The 17,850-nt window shown below is 51.0% G+C and overlaps 1 protein-coding gene across 6 annotated transcripts in view; it reads right to left on the bottom strand.

Moving 5' to 3' along the window:
- The window catches only part of RCOR3 (REST corepressor 3), a 41,631-nt gene extending 35,124 nt beyond the window's left edge, over nt 1-6,507 (bottom strand). For 2 of the 6 annotated variants that reach the window (XM_055144294.1, XM_055144296.1), the window contains exons 1-2: nt 6,165-6,507; nt 5,888-5,944 (exon numbers count right to left, since the gene is read on the bottom strand). In XM_055144294.1, coding sequence (XP_055000269.1) covers nt 5,888-5,944; nt 6,165-6,330 — 223 coding nt within the window. In that variant the 5' untranslated portion in view covers nt 6,331-6,507. The remainder of the gene's footprint in view (nt 1-5,887; nt 5,945-6,164) is intronic. The other 4 variants (XM_055144290.1, XM_055144291.1, XM_055144292.1 and 1 more) reach the window with 4 other exon arrangements.
- Nucleotides 6,508-17,850: the final 11,343 nt, after the last annotated feature.

The following is a 17,850-nucleotide window of genomic DNA, read 5'->3' as shown; positions in this document are numbered from 1 at the left end:
AGTCAAACCCAGGTCGTCCACGTGCAAGGCAAATAAGTTTTCATAAATCTTAACACTATAACAAATGGTCCAATTGAGAGAGAAGGGATAAGAAGAGATTCTATTTGGAAACAGACATTTTTATTTTTGCCTAATTACCTATTTCACAGTTTTCTCAGAAAAAAAGAAACAGTTTAGCATGGTGGCTGAGTCTGACACTAGTAACCAGGCTGCAGGCTGGAGCCCTCCCGCTGCCAGGTGTGCTGCCAGGTGCACTGCCCAGGAAATTCATGAAGGTGTGGGCACATCACTCTGAGTCATCTCCTAAGGAGATGCTCGAGCTGCTCACCAGTGACAGGAATCACCGAGTCACACACGTTACAATGTGGAAAGCCCCTGGCCTACAGCCGGCTCTGCAGGTGTACTCTTACCAACACCTGAGTGTGAAGACAGAGCTCTGAGACCCTTCTGACTCCACGCTGGAAAGGCTGATCAATGGACCAACTGCATCAGCTAGAAATATCAAACCTCAAATGGCTCATCTTCTCTTACCATCACCTTGAAAATAAGACTGGATAGGGACCAGAGAGATGGTACAGTGGGTAGGGCACTTGCCTTGCACAAGGGCGCCCTGGGTTCAATCCCCTGCATCCCCTCCAGTCCCTTGAGCCCACTAGGAATGACCTCTAAGTGCAGATAGGAGTGCCTCCTCTATCACTCCCAAACCAAACACAAAGGAAAAATAAGACCAGATAGCAAAATGACAATTACCTTTCTGTTCTGACAACTCGAACCTGATTCCTCTCCTAGCACGGAGAAAGCAACTTGTAAGACTGAAAACAGTATATTCACCCTGGGAATACACTGCATCAAATGAAGGTTTACCCTTTCTATACAAATGGGAAAACGAACTAAAATATCTAAAGGACATGAATTCAAAGCTTATTTTCTATTACTTGCACCAATATTTCAGAGTATAGCTCAGAAGTATCTGATACTCAGAAATAATCCTGAGAAATCAAATAACTCACTAACAAAAATTTCCAGGCCTTGGAAGTACCCTGTCTACTGAACAAATCAAGAAGTAAGTCCAAATGGAAGGATCCATCTGGGGGGCATGGGAGAAAAGCCAAAGTGCTAGAACATGGACTCTGCACAACAGAGGCCCCAAGTGAATCCGCAGGGACCACCAAGAGCAGCCCCTGAGCACCAGAGTGTGGCCCCAAAACAAAAGGGAAAAGAAAAGAAAAAACTTTTAAAACACAATCCTTGAAAAGTTTAGCTCTTAACTGCCAGTGGTAAGATGCACAGGAGTATGTCCATTATGGCTAAGGGGAAATCCAATGACTAAACAACAAAAATAGACTTTACACAAACTAGTATTTCTACATCAACAGCAAACTGCAAAAAAAAAAAAAAAAAAGCAGCACACGTCAAAATCTTCCATTCCCTTTTAGATTTTAGACATTTATAATAAGGACTTTGATGGAACAAAAAAACTCAAATACTGCATGGAGATGCTCAGATTTTTATAAAACCCCATTTGTGAGCAGACTCTGAATCACATCTTAAGCTTCAGGCTGTAGAGAACAAAGTCTTTTGGGGTGTAGGGTTGTTTACAGAAATCAATCTCCAGTCCTTCATTTTCCCCAGGTTCTGGACCAACACCATAAAACTGCAGCTGACTTTCCCTTCACAAATTCAGAAGCCCTCATAGGAGATGTGTGTGTGTGGTGGGGAGGAGGACACACAAGTCTTTCAAGATGCAGACCAAGAGTATTAGTAAGATCCTCATTGCTGTGACCCTACAACTTTAATTGAATATTCATTACTTGCAGTAACTCAACGTAGGAGAGATTTAACACTAAAGAACCTTATTTTCACAAGAGCACACATTGCCTTGGTAGAGAAATCAGGCAAGAGATCAAGCATAGTGTGGGGAAGGCCCCAGAGTGACTGCAAAGATAAGAAACAATGTAACTTCTCCAAAGTTAGGAACCTGCCAGTCTGTTGGCTACTGTTACAATATCAAGTATTTGTTCTTAACTGGATACATTTTCAAGACACCCAGCTTTGTTTCACAATGTTAATAATTTCAGCAATGGCTTAGTCCCTTCCCCAAATCTTGCTTACAGATAATAGACTAGGAACTTAAGTGTGAGAGTGTAATTTCAAAATCCGTAGTAATGCCAGGAAAATGCTGTCAGTCTGCCTGGCTGCAGTCCCTGAGCCCAACAGCAGTGACTATCCCTGCGTTTCTGCTTTCCTGGCCCACAAAGGGCAGGAGCCCCACACTAACCACTGAAGGGCAGGACAAACGCTGCTGTGGGTGGTTCTAGGGATGCCTAGTTCCTCCCTACGGAACTAACATCAGGGCCTCATTTAGGGTGAAAAGATGCTGCCCAATTAGTTGGGGCATCCCATGGCCAAGAGCAGCCAGGGAAGAGCAGCTGCAGGCTCAGGCGCAAAGGCACGGAGCTCCCTGAGGGTTCTGGTGGGACTAACAGTCCCACTGCTCTGGATAGGGCCTGGGTAGGAGCCGGGAGGTGTGAGGATGCTTCAAGGGCCTACATACAAGAAACCCATGGCAGAACTGTGAGGCTACAGTCGTGCATGTGATTATGGCTTAGGCCTTCCACCAGCCCTAGTGGACAATGGAAGCTGGTCCAAACCTCCTACAGGCCCCCGCAGAGTGGAAGCTGGGATTCAGCAGGGAGGCTGCCATCCCCCAATCCCAGTGACAGGAGACAACAGACCACCACTTCCCCTCTCCTGTGTGCTGGTCTCTGGGTCTCCCATCACCCCAGCGCAGGACACACAGCTCCCAGACCCCTGAAGGGAGGACCCACAATGTACACGTGGTACCACCTTTACACAGGCTCAGCATGTCCCCTGACTATGCTGTTCCTACCAGACATCAGGGTGATCTGGGGTTCTGGCGTGTGTCTAGAGTGTGCTACTGTGATTCAGTATGTCATTCCTTAGGCCTGGGAAGACAAATGCTTTAAAATATGAATGGCTGCTTCCTTGCTTTGCTATTTCTGAGTATTAAAGGCTTCACAGAAAATATTCTACTTTTAGGAATGAGAAACCCTTTACTCCCTGTTTCAGACTACTACTAAGGCCTGGCGAGGCCAGATTTTCCATTTGGTGACTAGGACACACCAGTATGAAGGCACACAAAGACAAGAATCTTGGTCACTCCATAAAAGCTCTGGATGGCAGCAGTCAGTGGGTACAAAGCCCAAGTCTAAAGATCCCAATCAAGAACCCAGAGGGCCTGAGAGCTAGTACAGCAGGCAGTGCTTGCCCCATATATGCTACCCTGGGTTTGATCCCCTGTACCACAGTGCTTCCTGAGGACCACTGAGCACAGCACAAGAAGCCGTGAGCACCGTTACACGTGACATGCCCCTCCCCTCAGGAAAAAAAATCAAAAAGAAAAGGCACCTACTAATCAGAACTCCAGCTATAAAGGCATTAATACCTTAAGATTATATCTTACCACTTTTCGGCTTTTTGGCTAAGATCAAGTGAAGATTATATCTTTTTTTTTTTTTTGGCTTTTTGGGTCACACCCGGCAATGCACAGGGTTACTTCCTGGCTTTGCACTCAGGAGTCACTCCTGGCGGTGCTCAGGGGACCATATGGGATGCTGGGAATCGAACCCGGGTCGGCCTCGTGCAAGGCAAACGCTCTACCCGCTGTGCTATTGCTCCAGCCCCTGAAGATTATATCTTAACCCCCCCAATATTTTATTTTTCAGATTTTAAAAAACTTTGATGCCTCATTTTATATCAAAGTGGGGTCAGTTGCTCCCAGTGTCATAAAAAGGCAAATGTGGCCATACGCCCATAGGATGCAGGTCATGCTGCCTTCACAGCAAATTTGTCATCACCATGGTAACAATGAAACCTCTACCGTGGAAAGAAAAAACTTTCCATAGTTTTTTCTGTTTAATTTCTATCATCAGCTCCCCCAATGAAATTATTGTTCAGGGGCTACGCTGATAGTTCAGCAGGTGAGGTGCTTTCCTTGCATATGACTAACCAGGGTTTAATTCCTGGCAGCCCCTTCCCCCAAGGTGATCTCTGAGCACAGAGACAGGAGTAAATCCTGAACATCAACCAAAACCCCATAAAATATCGCCCACAAGTAAATTACCTTTCATGTTGACTATATCCTTATCATATTTTGGTACCCAGAGAAGTTTACTTCCCAATGACCTGGCTGGCTCAGTGAGAACTCAGGATAAAAGCTGAGTGGTTGAAAGACACTGGCATGAAGGGAGGAACTGATGTTTCTCAGTTTATGGGATGAATATCTCTCCACTTTTTCTAGGAAATGTTCTTACCCAATTGTAGTGGATGTACAAAGTGAATAAGCACAAGCTCCCACACCAGTGTAACACTTGAAGCAGAACAAACAGAGGCAACTACAGACTCAGTGTTTGGCGGCAAAGGGGTCTCATTATTCGGAAGCCATGCTTATCTGGGGGAGACTGGCCTAAAACGACAGAAAACCCACCTAAGCTTTCAATTGGCTGATCAGAGACATGACCCCAGAGGAATATCCTTGGGAGAGTATCATGATAACAATGAATCGGTTTAAAGAAAGTCACCCTTACCCTTCTCTTAACAGAGTGTCAATTATAATCTGAGTAAGTTGAAAATAGTTTTATTTTGAAAACAGTAAAAGTTCAGTGGTTTTCCCCACACAAATGTTCTGTTCTAAGTAGCCATCTACGATCATCAAGTAAACTGGATAACCCACCAGGGACCACTGAAACCACCTCAGTATCCTGAATTTCTAGTGGATCACTTTAGAGGTGCAAGTTCATCCCGGCATCTATCAGGGCGGAAATCACTGCTCACGCTGCGGCACGCCCACCCGGGAGGGAGGAAGGGTCGGCAGCGGCCTCCCGCGGACACGACAGGCAGGCGTGGGGCAGCTCAGGGCGGGGCTCAGGCTCTGTGCCCTGACTCCGAATTAACCCGATTCACTTGCCCCCACGCCCCAGCAAGCCCAGAGAGTCCAAATGCGCACAGTCTTCAGTATGAGGGGCCGCCTGAAAGACAAGTCTGGGAGGCAGCCAATTGCCCCGTCAGCTAAGGCTGGCACAGAAAAAAAAAATTTTTTTTTGGCTGTGCCAGAAACTGAACGACCGCGAAGCGCCACCACGGAGCCACATCCTCAGCCCCCTGGGAGCTATTTTTATTTTGCCTCTGACAACCGAGGCTGAGGGAAGACCAGCCGGATGCTCTGAGCATGAGGGCAGCAGGGCCGGGTACGGAATCTGGTGCCCCACGAGCCCCTTCCCGGCGCCCTCTTCACCGCGGCTGCGCGCGGGGCAGGGGGCGGCTGCCGGCGAGGCGCACGTCGGGCAGTGCGCGCTGCAGGCGGCCCACGGGCCGGCGGCCCGGGCCCCTCTCCGCCGTGGGCTGCGCGCCGGTTCGGTTCGGGGCTCCAGCCAGGGCGCCTCCGTGCGCCCAGCTCCTGCCCAATCCGAGTCGGGGCGCGCGTCCCGTGACCGCCGGGGGAGCCTGTTCGGAGAAAAGTCGAGGGGAACCCGCGGCCCGCTTGGCACAGGCCGCCGCAGCCTGGCGGCCCCGGGTAAAATGTCTCCTTGGCACGCGGCGGCCGCGCCGGGGTGCCGGGCTCCCCTCCAGGGCGGCGGGCGGGCGGCCCCGGGCGCGGCGCGGCCCACCCCGCCCCAGAGTGACAGCCAGAGCCGCCGCCAGCACTACACGGTCGACCAGCACTGGCCGGGTGGCCCGGGCCTCCGCCCCCCCACCCCTGGGCCGGCAGGGTGGCCGTGGCACAGCCCGGCGCCGCCCCGCGCGCCCCGCACCCCGCCGTCTCCGGGTTCACCTTGCGGGCCCCGCCGCCCCCCGCGCCCCGCGCTACCTGGATCGAATTCCGGGATCCGAGCTTGGTATTCGGCGCCGACTCTCATCCCAACATCTGCAAAGCAACGGCCAGACAGAGAGCGGGGGAGCGAGGGAGCGGGCGGGAGGGCGGGAGGGGAGGCGCTCAGCGGGGCGGCGGCGCGGGGCGCGGGGGTCGCGGCGCGGCGCCGGGAGTCGCGGCCACCGCAGCGCGGGCGCGAGGGGAGGAGGCGGGCGCGCGGCGCGGGCGGGGAGGGGGCGGCGGGGGAGGGGCGCGGGCCGGCGGGGGGGGCTACCACCGTGCTCGTCGTCGCTGCTGCCGCCGCTCTCGGGCTCCGACGAGGCCAGCCCGCCGTTGGTGGCCGCCGCGCCGCCCCCGCCGCCCGCCGGGCTCTTGGCGCCGCCGCCGGCCGCGCGGCTCTTGCCCAGGAGCTCGGGCCCTTTCTCCATCATGCCGGGCATGGTGGGAGAGGGGAGGGGGGCGGGCGAGGGCGGCGTCGGGGTGAAGGGGGAGCGGGCCGGGCGCGCGGGCGAGCGGGCGGGGAGGAGACGGCGGCCGGGAGGAGGCGTCAGCGCGGAGCCGCCATGGCCGCCGCCCGCCGCGCAGCCGCCCGCGCGCCCCGCCCGCCGCAGATCACTCCGCCCCGCGGGGCGGGGCCGCGCCGGGAGCCCCGCTCCGGAGGGGCCGCCGGGGCCGCCGCCCACCCGCCGTCCCCGCGGGTACCTCCGCCGCGAGGTCGCCCCTCCGGGCTGCCCTTCCGGGCGGCGCGTGGGAGCACGGCCTGGGTGCGGTCGCCTGCTACGGGACTCTTTGAGCTCTTGGGGCGGAAGGAACTCGGAGTCCGCTGAACGGTACTACCCAGCCCCCAGCGCCCGCGCCGCGGTATGCCCCGCCCCCAGGGTTAGGGCCCGCCCCCAGGACCCGCGCCCCGCCCCCGGTGAGGGCCCCGCCCTCAGTACCCGTGCCCCTCCCCTGCGAGGGCCCCGCCCCTTTGGCTAGAGCCCCGCCTCCAGAGCAACGCTCCGCCCCTTGGAAGACGCCTGTTCTCTAACACGGCCGACGCCCCGCCCCCGCGGGGGCTACCTTCGGATCCACGAGGAAGCGTATCTCGAGTCGTAGCCGCAGCCCCATCACAGTGTCCGGTCTGCCACCTCGCCGACCCTCGCACTTCGCAGGTCCGGGCTACCGCCAGGTCTGCCGCCCGGGAACTTCGCGCGGGGACCGAGCCTCGGACACAGACCCAGCCTTGTTTGCAGGCGACCCCAGCCGGGCCCTGTGGCCCCCCACCCCATCGCCTCCCTGGAGCGCTTCTTCTGCCAGGCCTGGGCGGACGCCAGGAGCTGTGCTGCCCCTGGGTACCGCACGGTGGCGGCGCGAGATGTCGCAATGGTCACTTCAGGTCGGGGCTTCGGTCCACCGAAGCGCGCTGGCTGTGGGCACCCTGAGAGCTGGGCGCTGGGCGGCCGGAGGGACCCTTGTCCGGTGCGCGCAAAGCCTCCCCTCACCCTCTACCGCGCACTGCATCGTCCCAGCGTCCGGAGACCGGGCACCATTGGCTGAAATCAGGGAGACTTGGCAGGTGCAACGCACAGGTTCCAGAGGAGGTGATGAGACCCCTCTGGCCCGTCCCCGCGCTGCTCCCTGCGCTGCCATCCGGAGAAAGCCTTTGCCTGCCCTTCCACCCGAGGAGCGTTAGGACCGGGTGGACTGAGCAAGTCGATGAGTGAAGGGTCGGGTGGAGAGAAACAATTGGAACTCCTCTGAGAAAGTGGATCTTTGCAGGGGTGAGCCCTCAGCTCTGTGTCAGTATACCATGGCCATATACCATGCACCTCCTTCCTTGAGGCTACAGTGGCACGTGGCCACGGATCGCCACATGAGACAGAAGCACGTGAGACAGAGGTCAGCGGCCTCTTGCCTCCAGGGACCCAGAGCATGGCCTGCAACGCCCTTTCCAGTTCCCCGCATCATTAGCATCTCTGCCTTCCTCTCACCTCCACCTCCACCAAGGAAAGAGGCTGTGATGGCAACCCAGCACCCCAAATCCTCCTTCTCATCTATCAAACTTAGGGACTAGGACTGTCTGGTGGGGTAGCAGCCCGCCCACCACACCCAGGAGTGAATCTCCAGGCCTAGCTATTGTCACTGGAGGGCCCAGGTAAATTTTCAGAGACTCAGCACTCTTGAACCAGAAGCCTCTGTTTTTGCAGAGAAAGAGCTCAAAAAGGGGTGGAGTGCAGGAGGTCTGGGCTCTGTCCCCGGCACTGTGGACCCCTGAGCCTCACCGGGTGGGACCCTAGATGGCCTGGAGTAGCCCCCCCATCCATCCTCAGCAGGTGATCCCTCCTCCCAAGTTTCCCCCAAACCATCTTTAGAGTTACTCTAATCTCAATTTGAAGGCTTCAGATTCTGTTTATAAACAAGCTGATTCTAAAATGTACATGGAGGGGGCTGGAGTGATAGCACAGCGGGTAGGGTGTTTGCCTTGCACGCGGCTGACCCGGGTTCTAATCCCAGCATCCCATATGGTCCCCTGAGCACCGCCAGGGTTAATTCCTGAGTGAAGAGCCAGGAGTAACCCCTGTGCATCGCCGGGTGTGACCCAAAAACAAATAAAATGTATGTGGAAATTCAGAAGGTCATCATCAAACAATATGGAGCAACAGACTGGAGGATTCAAACCAGCATGTTAGAAGGTAGACTAGTGGGCTGAGCTGTGTCCCACCAATGCTTTATTTGTGTGCTGGCAACTCTGCATATTTCAATAAGTGGTTCTGGCCCGTGGAAATCCAGGTGGGAAGAAAGAAACCAGACAGTGGCACTAAAAACATTCTAGATGTGGGTGTGAATATTAAAGGTAAAACCCACTGTCACTGTCACTGTCATCCCGTTGCTCATCGATTTGCTCGAGTGGGCACCAGTAACAACACCATTGTTAGACTTGTTTTTGGCATATCAAATATGCCACGGGTAGCTTGCCAGGCTCTGCCATGTGGGCAAGATACTCTCGGTAGCTTGCCGGGCTCTCTCCAAGAGGGGCGGAGGAATTGAACCCAGGTCGGCCACGTGCAAGGCAAACACCCTGCCACTGTGCTATTGCTCCAGCCCAAAGGTTAAAATAATAGTGCTTAAAAAAGTCAAATACTTCTTAAACAGGACACAAAAGTACTAGTTGTAAAGGAAAATATGGAACATTTCGGGTGCAAGAAAGCAGTGGGGGGCTCAGGAAATTTTATTGGCCTGTCCTGGTAGGGAATCACACTTACTTGTGATTCCCTAGCACTAGTGTGAAGCTGCTTCTCCTGGGTCAGGACTAGAAGTCCTCTGGAGCCTTTTCAAGACACTGATCCCACTCCAGAAGGTTCCACATTCATCAAAATCCCAAATGCCACTGATACAGATCATCAATCCATGGCCAGCATTTCAGCAGACCACAGATGTCCAGATTGGAGCAGTCTGTACCTACTTTCTGACCCATACCAGATGTGCACTAGGCAGCTTTCAAAAAAGATTGGGGTGTGGGGTGGAATGGGGAGGGATGCTGTTCACAGAAGCTCTTCTTAGCTTTATGCTCAGGAGTTTGGTGTTTGGGAGACCTGCTAGTGTTTGGGAGACCCTATGTGATCTAGGGATTTAAATTAGGGCTGGTCACAAGTACAATTAAGGCATGTGCCTTACTTCCTATACTACCTCTCTGGCCCAATAAAATATTTTAATAATTTTTTTTTCTTTTGGGTCACACCTGGCGATGCACAGGGGTTACTCCTGGCTCATGCACTCAGGAATTACTCCCAGCGGTGCTCGAGGGACCATATGGGATGCTGGGAATTGAACCTGGGTCGGCCACATGCAAGGCAAACACCCTACCCGCTGTACTATCTCTCCAGCCCCCTTTAATGAAATTTTGAGTATATGTTTCTCCTGGGAGATTTTCTTTAGTAAAGCTTTGAGTTTCAATTTGAATAAATTCAGGTTGAGGAGCCAGAGAGATAGCACCATAGGTTAGGCACGTGCCTTCCATATAGGAGATCCGGTTCTGATTCTTGGCACCCCAAATGGTTCCCCAAACTCACTGGGAGTGATCCCTGAGTATGGGGCTAGAAGTAGCCCATGAGCACTGCAGAGTGTCCCCCAAAATATTGAGGGTTTCTGACATAGACATAGTTTAAAGCTCTCTAGGTTCATACTGCCCTTTGAAACATATTTCTTTGGGCCTGGGACTTAGGGCCACGCGCCTGCCAGGAGTCCGCTCTGAGCCATGTCCCTGGATCCCCACTTCAGTCTGAAGGTAGTGGAAGCAGTGTGAGCACTGGAGAGAAGCAGACACCTGCTTGGCCTCTGTCCCCCCATTGTCTTGGGAGAACTTGGTCCTTCATAGGCCAGCATGCTCTCTCTTAATCCTCTCATGCCTGCAGGTGCAGCTTGCTCTTCAAATGGGGGCCTCACAGGGGTCCCTGAACTGCTGTCCGAGGCCACACTCCATCTGCAGCACAGCACGGCTGCCCAGAATGTGCTGCATTGTACCATCTGGGACCATGCACAGAGTCCAGGGATGGGAGGAGCATGATCAGGAGCCCTGGAGCCACCCTACTCCCCCCACTCCCTGCTTGTTCTCAGCTCCCCCAGCAGCACCCCAGCTGCTGTCTTCTCCATAGAGGTATGGGGAACCTGGGCTGTAGGCCTCATCCTTGTTTCCTTTCCAGTGTTGAGAAGCTGCCTTGATTCTTGCTGCGTCTCTTTTCTCCATGGTAACCTCTAGAAACTGTCAGGATGCTCTCTGTTCAGCAGCTCCCTCCCAGTTTCTCTGGCAAGCCTTAGGAGCTGTAATTGTGATCTTCACTTAAATATTCTCTGGCCAGAGATGTGGCACACACCCTCCCCACACCTATTTATTTCCACCTGGCTTCAGGCTCTTACTGCGCTTCCCTTCCCCCCCTTAACTCAGTCTTACGAGTATTCCAGAATGGAGGCTCCTGGGAGACACAACTGGGTCAATAGGGTGATACCTACCAGCAAGCAGAGATGAACAGCCCCCAATAGGGTGTGTGTGGAAATGTGTGTTTTAGTTGGAAAAGTGTTGGCGTTGCCTCACTACTGTTACCAGCCAGGACATGCAGATTCAGGCTGGGAAGCAGCTGAAAGTCCGGGGCACATGCGGGGCCAGCAGGTCCTGACCTCCATGGCTAGCCCTGCAGACTCCCCAGATATTGCAGCACCACAGCACTCCCCACACCTCTTGAACAGAACTGCAAACTGTCAGTGCCTCTGAACACAGATGACATCTTGGCTGTGGCAGCGAGGCAGGGCCAACAAGCAGGCTCAGGCACCTTCACTTGCTTCCCTGGGTCAGCAGGAAAATGACAGACACTCAGGAGGCTTGGTCTGAGACTTAGATTCTGCAGAGACGAACTGGAGGCCTGTGTTTCACTGAAAGGACCTCTACATGGCCTTGGGGACTGCCCGGGCACCACTATGAACCAGAGGAGGCACCCAGTGTTTATTTGCTCTCCCTTAGCCACAGAGCCTGTCTGGAAGCTGTGAGTCCAAAGACTGCTCCCCACCTTGAACACAGAGCCTGTGTAGATGCTGTGAGTTCAAAGATTGTTCATCTAAAACTCAGGAATCACTCCTGGTGGGGCTCAGGAGGCCAAATGAAATGAGTGCCAGGAATTGGACCAGGTTCAACTGCGAACCAGATAAGTGACCTGTTACTGTCCTGCCTCTCCCATCCTCCCTGATTATTCGAACCCCGTGTCAACCCCTATTCTCCCTACTCTTCCCAGAAAACAGAAGAGATAAAAGATCAAATGAAAGGGTTGGAGGATGGCACGATTGTATGGCATGGCACAGCAGTGAGGGAAATTGTTTGCCTGGCATGCAGATAACCTGCTCAATCCCTGGCACCACAGAGGGACTCGGAGAGACCCCTGAGAACAGAGCTGAGAGTAGTCCCTGGGAACTGTTAGGCATGTCCCCCACCTCTGACCTCACCCCCCAAAACGATAAAAATAGAAAGCCAGATGTGGGGGTGGGGTGAGGGGAGAGGAGGGTTGTAATTCAAAGCAGCTTTTGCCTGTCAGAGGTCAGGGTTCACCCCAGCACAGCCTGTGTGTTTAAGCAAATTGCTGAGGGTGACCTCAAACACCACCATGTGGCCCCTGAAACAAAAGCCTACAAGCAAACCAAAGCCAGGCCAGTCTGGTTTTTTTTGTTTTGTTTTGTTTTTGTTTTTTGCTTTTTGGGTCACACCCAGTGATGCTCAGGAGTTACTCCTGGCTCTGCACTCAAGAATTACTGTTGGTGATGCTTGGAGGACCATATGGGATGCTGGGAATCAAACCCGGGTCAGTCGCGTGCAGGGCAAATGCCCTACCCACTGTGCTATTGCTCCAGCCCTAGGTTCCTGGCAGTGGGGCGGGGTGAACTAGGGAGTCCCAGTTCCCCTGCTGTTCCCTGCCTGGTGCTTGGTGCCCGTTGGCTCTTCCTAGTTATGTTTTCCATCACAGCTGAGAAAATTTCAGCTATTAATCATTTTCCCTGTCTTCTCTATTTTCTTAATCCAGGACCTTACTTACTTTGTCCACCAGATTTGTGGGGGTGGCATCAGGTGGGATTGGGCCCAGGGACCCACATGCAAGGCTCAGGGACCCCGTCTGGCCCCACAATCCCGTGTGGACTGAAAATGCCCCATGCTTCTTATTCTTGCTTCATCGTCTGTATGATTTTTCATCTCTACAGACCATTTTGGTCTTTCAGATTCTTCCACCATCTCAGTTGTGATACTGAACTCTTAGGTACCATTTGCATTTCTGCCCTTCTAGAATCTCTTAGTCCTTTTCTAGAAAATAGTGTCCTCCCTGGCCATTCATTGAAATTCTCTGTTTATCCTCTGAGACCACATTTTCCTGTCATTATTCAAGCAACAATTTTATTTCAGCTCTTTTTGTTCGTTTTGTTTTGGGGCCACATTCGGTGGTGCTCAGGGCTTCTGGCTCTGCATTCAGGGATTACTCCTGATGATACTCAGGGATAATGGGGTGCAGGGGATCAGGCCTGGGCCAACCTCTTGCAAAGCCAGTGCTGTTTGCCTGCTGCACTATAACTTATGAAGAAAACTTGCTATACTATAACTCCAGTCCCTTAGTTTACTTCTTTTTTTTTAATTTTTTTTTTTTTTTTTTTTTTTTTTTTTTTTGCTTTTTGGGTCACACCCAGCGATGCTCAGGTGTTATTCCTGGCTTTGCACTCAGGAATTACTCCTGGCGGTGCTCGGGGGACCATATGGGATGCCGGGGATTGAACCCAGGTCGGCTGCGTGCAAAGCAAACACCCTACCCGCTATGCTATCGCTCCGGGCCCCCCCCCCCCTTAGTTTACTTCTTTAGAATTGGTGCTTTGAAATTGTTGACTTCTAGAAGTTCTATTTGTTTCATCTTTTGTTTGTTTTTGGATCACATCTGGCTGTTCTCAAGGCTCATTCCTGACTCTGTGAAGGGACCCTTCCTGGTGGGGCTTGAGGCACTACATATGGTACTGGGGAATGAATTGGGTTAAATGATTGATTTCTGATACAACCTTGGGGTCCATATGTGAATATTGTTCTTCTGAACTATACTTCCCCTCGGTGGGTATCTTTTCTGTTTCTAGGAATTTTTGATGGAGCACTGAATATCATAGTTGCCTCATGGTAGCGACACTAGATCATTCTAAAGATGTGGCTTTTTCCATTTTCCATCTTGAAAGGCAAGTGACCTTGAATGGATTAATGTTGTTAGGGGTCTTTTGGATTCTTCTGCACACCCATGAGGTACTGGCAGTGTGGCTGGGCGCGGACGTATGCTCAGATGCTCTTGCTCTGAAAAGCCCAGGAAGGTTCCCCAAATTATGGTTCTGTCAGCCTTGACCTCTGACCTCATCACTCTGACAAGTGTCAGCTTTCTGTTTTCTGCTTCTCTCCTGAGGATTTGAAGTTTGGCTTTAAAGCAAAAACATCAATTCTTGTCTGTTTCAACTGTAGATTTTTAGCTACATACTCTCCTATTTTACTCTTGAATGTCTTTAAATAGTTTCTTTCAAAAAACATACTTTGGGGGGTTGGAGCAATAGCACAGCGGGTAGGGCATTTGCCTTGCATGCGGCCAACCCGGGTTTGAATCCCAGCATCCCATATGGTCCCCCGAACACTGCCAGGAGTAATTCCTGAGTGCATGAGCCAGGAGTGACCCCTGTGCATCGCTGGGTGTGACCCAAAAAGAAAAAAAAACCAAAAAAACAAAAAAACATATTTTGTCCATATTTGATAAATATTACCTATGGAAAAAGTTTATTTGAATATTTTTTTTATTTTGGTCCCACCTAGTGGTACTCAGGGCTTATTCCTGGCTCTGTTCGAGGAGTAAGCACAAACACTCCATCTTTTGAAATACAGTATTTCATTGAAGAGCAAGCTCTAGCAGTCCAACTTTCCCTCCTGTAAGCAAAAGCAAATCAAGTAGGAATGGAAAATAATTTTACAAAGTAGCAGAACCTACAGAGGAATTGTTATTCTGATATTAGAGCTATATATACATGTGTTGGATTATTTAAGTATTAAATCTTTAATTAGAAGTTATTATTTTAGCAAGACTGCTGGGAAGCTATTGAGCAATGAGCACTGGGTTTCTATAACACCTGCAAGTACAGATTTTAAGTGTAGGATAACATTGGTTTGTCTTTTCTCCTCCACACTTTCTCCCTTGCTGCAAGGATTTTAGGTTTATTGGGTTACACCCATCACAGTGCTCCCTCGGCACTCCATTCCTCTGTGTTTATCTTTAACTTCTCTGTGCTCTGATTCCCTTATTCTGTTAATCACTTATATCCCCAAATCAGACCCTGTGACTTGTAAGGTCAGATCCTTCTAAGGACTCTGGATTTTGTAGTTGTAAGTGAAATATTTCTTTTCTCTTTCCCTTATGTCCTTTGCATAGTTTACTTTAGAACAATGTCCTTTTTGTATAGACACAGGAAGACTTATTGCTATGCTTTTGTAACTTGGGAGTTAATTGACTTCAAATAATATTTACTCCTGGGCATCTCTCATAATTACTCTACTTAAGCCTCAGTTGCCCTTAGCACCTAACACCCCAAAAGGAGGTTCCCGACAAAAGGACTTGGATGGACTAAGGGCAAGCTTGTAAGCTACTCTGGCATCAAAACAGGACAGACCAAGCGCCATATAACTTAGTAAGTGAAGAGCACAGTCATGGAAAAATTCTGTCATGATCCAAAGAGAAATGACTGGGTAAGGATCCTGCTGGGGTTAGGAAGGACTAATCTGGCCTGGGGACTGTAGTCTGGGATCTATAGCAAGATGTCCCCAGGAGAGCCACCCTTTAAGCTTAATATATCTCTTACTGTGTCCATACAAAATGACTAGTATTATTAAGAAATAAATTTGAGATGACCATTTAAATGTATATGGACTAAGGAAAGGAGAAATAGGCCCTTAGATGTGATTTTGCCCTTAAGCTGATCTCCTAGCAGGATAAGGCTTTTAGTCTTAGAAGAGCTTCCCCAAAGGAAGGGTGTCATGTGTTGATTGTGCTATCTGACCTACGTGTAGTTGCTACCCCTAACCTGGGAGGTTGGGCTCTTGACCAAGGCTGTGAGACAGTACAGGGAGACTAGCACGGGGAAAGTAGGAGACGGGATGAGGAGTAATGTGAAACTGAACTGGGCGCTCAGTGAGATTGTAATAGGCACACGGGGAGAATGGAATAAACGGTGGGACGAAGACTGGAGTAAATGGCAGCGAGTGTGGTGGGCTCTGTTCCCACCCTCATGCGTCTGTTGGTGGTGACTGCAGGCCGTGGTGGGGAAGTGGCTCATGGCCACTGAATGCATGTGGTGAGCCTCCCACACAATTATTATTGAATACACATTAAGGAGATGGAAACAATACAGCTTTAATTAACACGGCTACAAAAAAATACACCATTTAGAAATTATAAGGCATTATAGAAAATATATTGGAAAAAAATAAAACTGCCTTAGGAAACATGACACAAAATTGAGATATAAATTATATTCCATATTCACTCATAGAAATCTTAAGGTTTTTTTTTTTTTTTTTTTTTGCTTTTTGGGTCACACCCGGCTATGCTCAGAGGTTACTCCTGGCTTTGCTCTCAGGAATTACTCCTGGAGGTGCTTGGGGGACCATATGGGAATGCTGGGAATCGAACCCGGGTTGGATGCATGCAAGGCAAATGCCCTACCCATTGTACTATTGCTCCAGCCCCAGAAATCTTAAGTTTTTTGTTTGTTTTTTTTTTGCTTTTAGGGTCACACCCGGTAACGTTCAGAGGTTCCTCCTGGCTCTGCTCTCAGGAATTACTCCTGGCGGTGCTCAGGGGACCATATGGGATGCTGGGAATCGAACACGGGTCAACCATGTGCAAGACAAACGCCCTAACCACTGGGCTATTACTCCAGCCCCAGAAATCTTAAGTTTTGAGTGGTTAATTTCTCTGGAAATGAGTGATAGCTTCAAGAAAGAATATTAAAAGTAGTGGTAATATTGTTGCTTATTTTCACCATAATTTATCTATCTATTGTTGTTTGGGTAACATGTTTACAGCAGTGTCTGCCTTTCTGTCTTAATACAGTTACCACATGCTGTGGCTTGCTTTCCCCATGCTGTCTTCTGGTGACTTCTGGTCAGCCGCTTCCTCCCCATCTCCAAGTTTCTAATTCAGAGCCAAGGATCTTGTCCTCACCCATCACTGTTTGTTTCCTTGCTCTATCTCTATACCACAGACATCAGCTGGCATTTGTTTTCCTCCCTCTGGCTTCCTTCACTTAACACAATGCCTTCCAGTCCAGTTCAGCCAGCTTGCAGCCAGTTCAAGATTCCATTTGTTGGGTGTGTGGTGCCACCAACAGGTCAACCTTTACCTACAGGGTGAGTGCACAGCAGCCTGATGGTGTCTTCAGGCTTCCTGACACCCTAAAATAGCTGCTGTTCCTTTGGCCGGATTCCAACAACTTGGGACCAAGTTTACCAAGAAATTAAAAGGCCAAAAGTTAGGTATGTGGGAGCCACACCCACAAAGCACCTTCGGCTCAGCTATACAAGCTCATTTTTTGGCCTAATTTCAGAGATCCATAGATAATCTCGAAAGAGATCAAAAGCCACAGTTAATCTTGGACCCACACATGGCTGAACAGACCAGGGTAAATCAAATGGGGGTGAGTTGGCCGAGGGCCAAACAGAGCCCCTGGCAGCCACTTGCTTCCACAATCCAAAATCACCACCGTGCCCCTGGCCTAACTCCACCATCTCAAGATGGACCTCACCAAGATATAATCTGCTGAAAATTCTAGTATGTGGGTTTTGTGACTGAAATCTCCAGGCTTTCTTGGATTTGGGGTGGGCTATCTCTCCCCACTTCCCAATACTCCTGGAAGCACTGGCAGTCACCGCCATGAACCAACAGTGCCACCCTGTAAGCTCTCCTACCGGCCTTGCTTTAGAGACCCATAGATAAATCTCGAAAGAGATCAATAGCCGGCCGCAGTTAAGCTCATACCCATGCATGGCTGAACAGACTGGGGTAAATCGGAGGGGGGTGGGTTGGCCTGTGTGCGCCCATACAGAGCTCCCAGCAGCCACTTGCCTCCAACATCCAAAATCTCTGCCATACACCCTGTGTGACTCCATCATCTCAGGATGGACCTCACCAAGATATAATTTGCCGAAAATTCTGGTATGTGGGTTTTGTGACTGAAATCTCCAGGCTTTCTTGGGGTCGGGATGGGCTGCTGCCTCCCATCTCCCTGTGCTTTCAGAAGTCTTGACAGTCACATGCATACCCCAAAACTGCCACCCAATTGAAAAGCTACTCCAGCCTTACCGTCTCAATAACAATACCAAATGCCCTGAGCAAACACCATGATCTCTTAGCATCTGGATTGCAAACCATAATGCATAAAAGGAA

This window comes from Sorex araneus, chromosome 7 (genome assembly GCF_027595985.1).
Source record: "Sorex araneus isolate mSorAra2 chromosome 7, mSorAra2.pri, whole genome shotgun sequence".
Taxonomy (NCBI): domain Eukaryota; kingdom Metazoa; phylum Chordata; class Mammalia; order Eulipotyphla; family Soricidae; genus Sorex; species Sorex araneus.
Note: the sequence above shows the minus strand (reverse complement) of the source record. Positions and strands in the feature narration are given on the sequence as shown.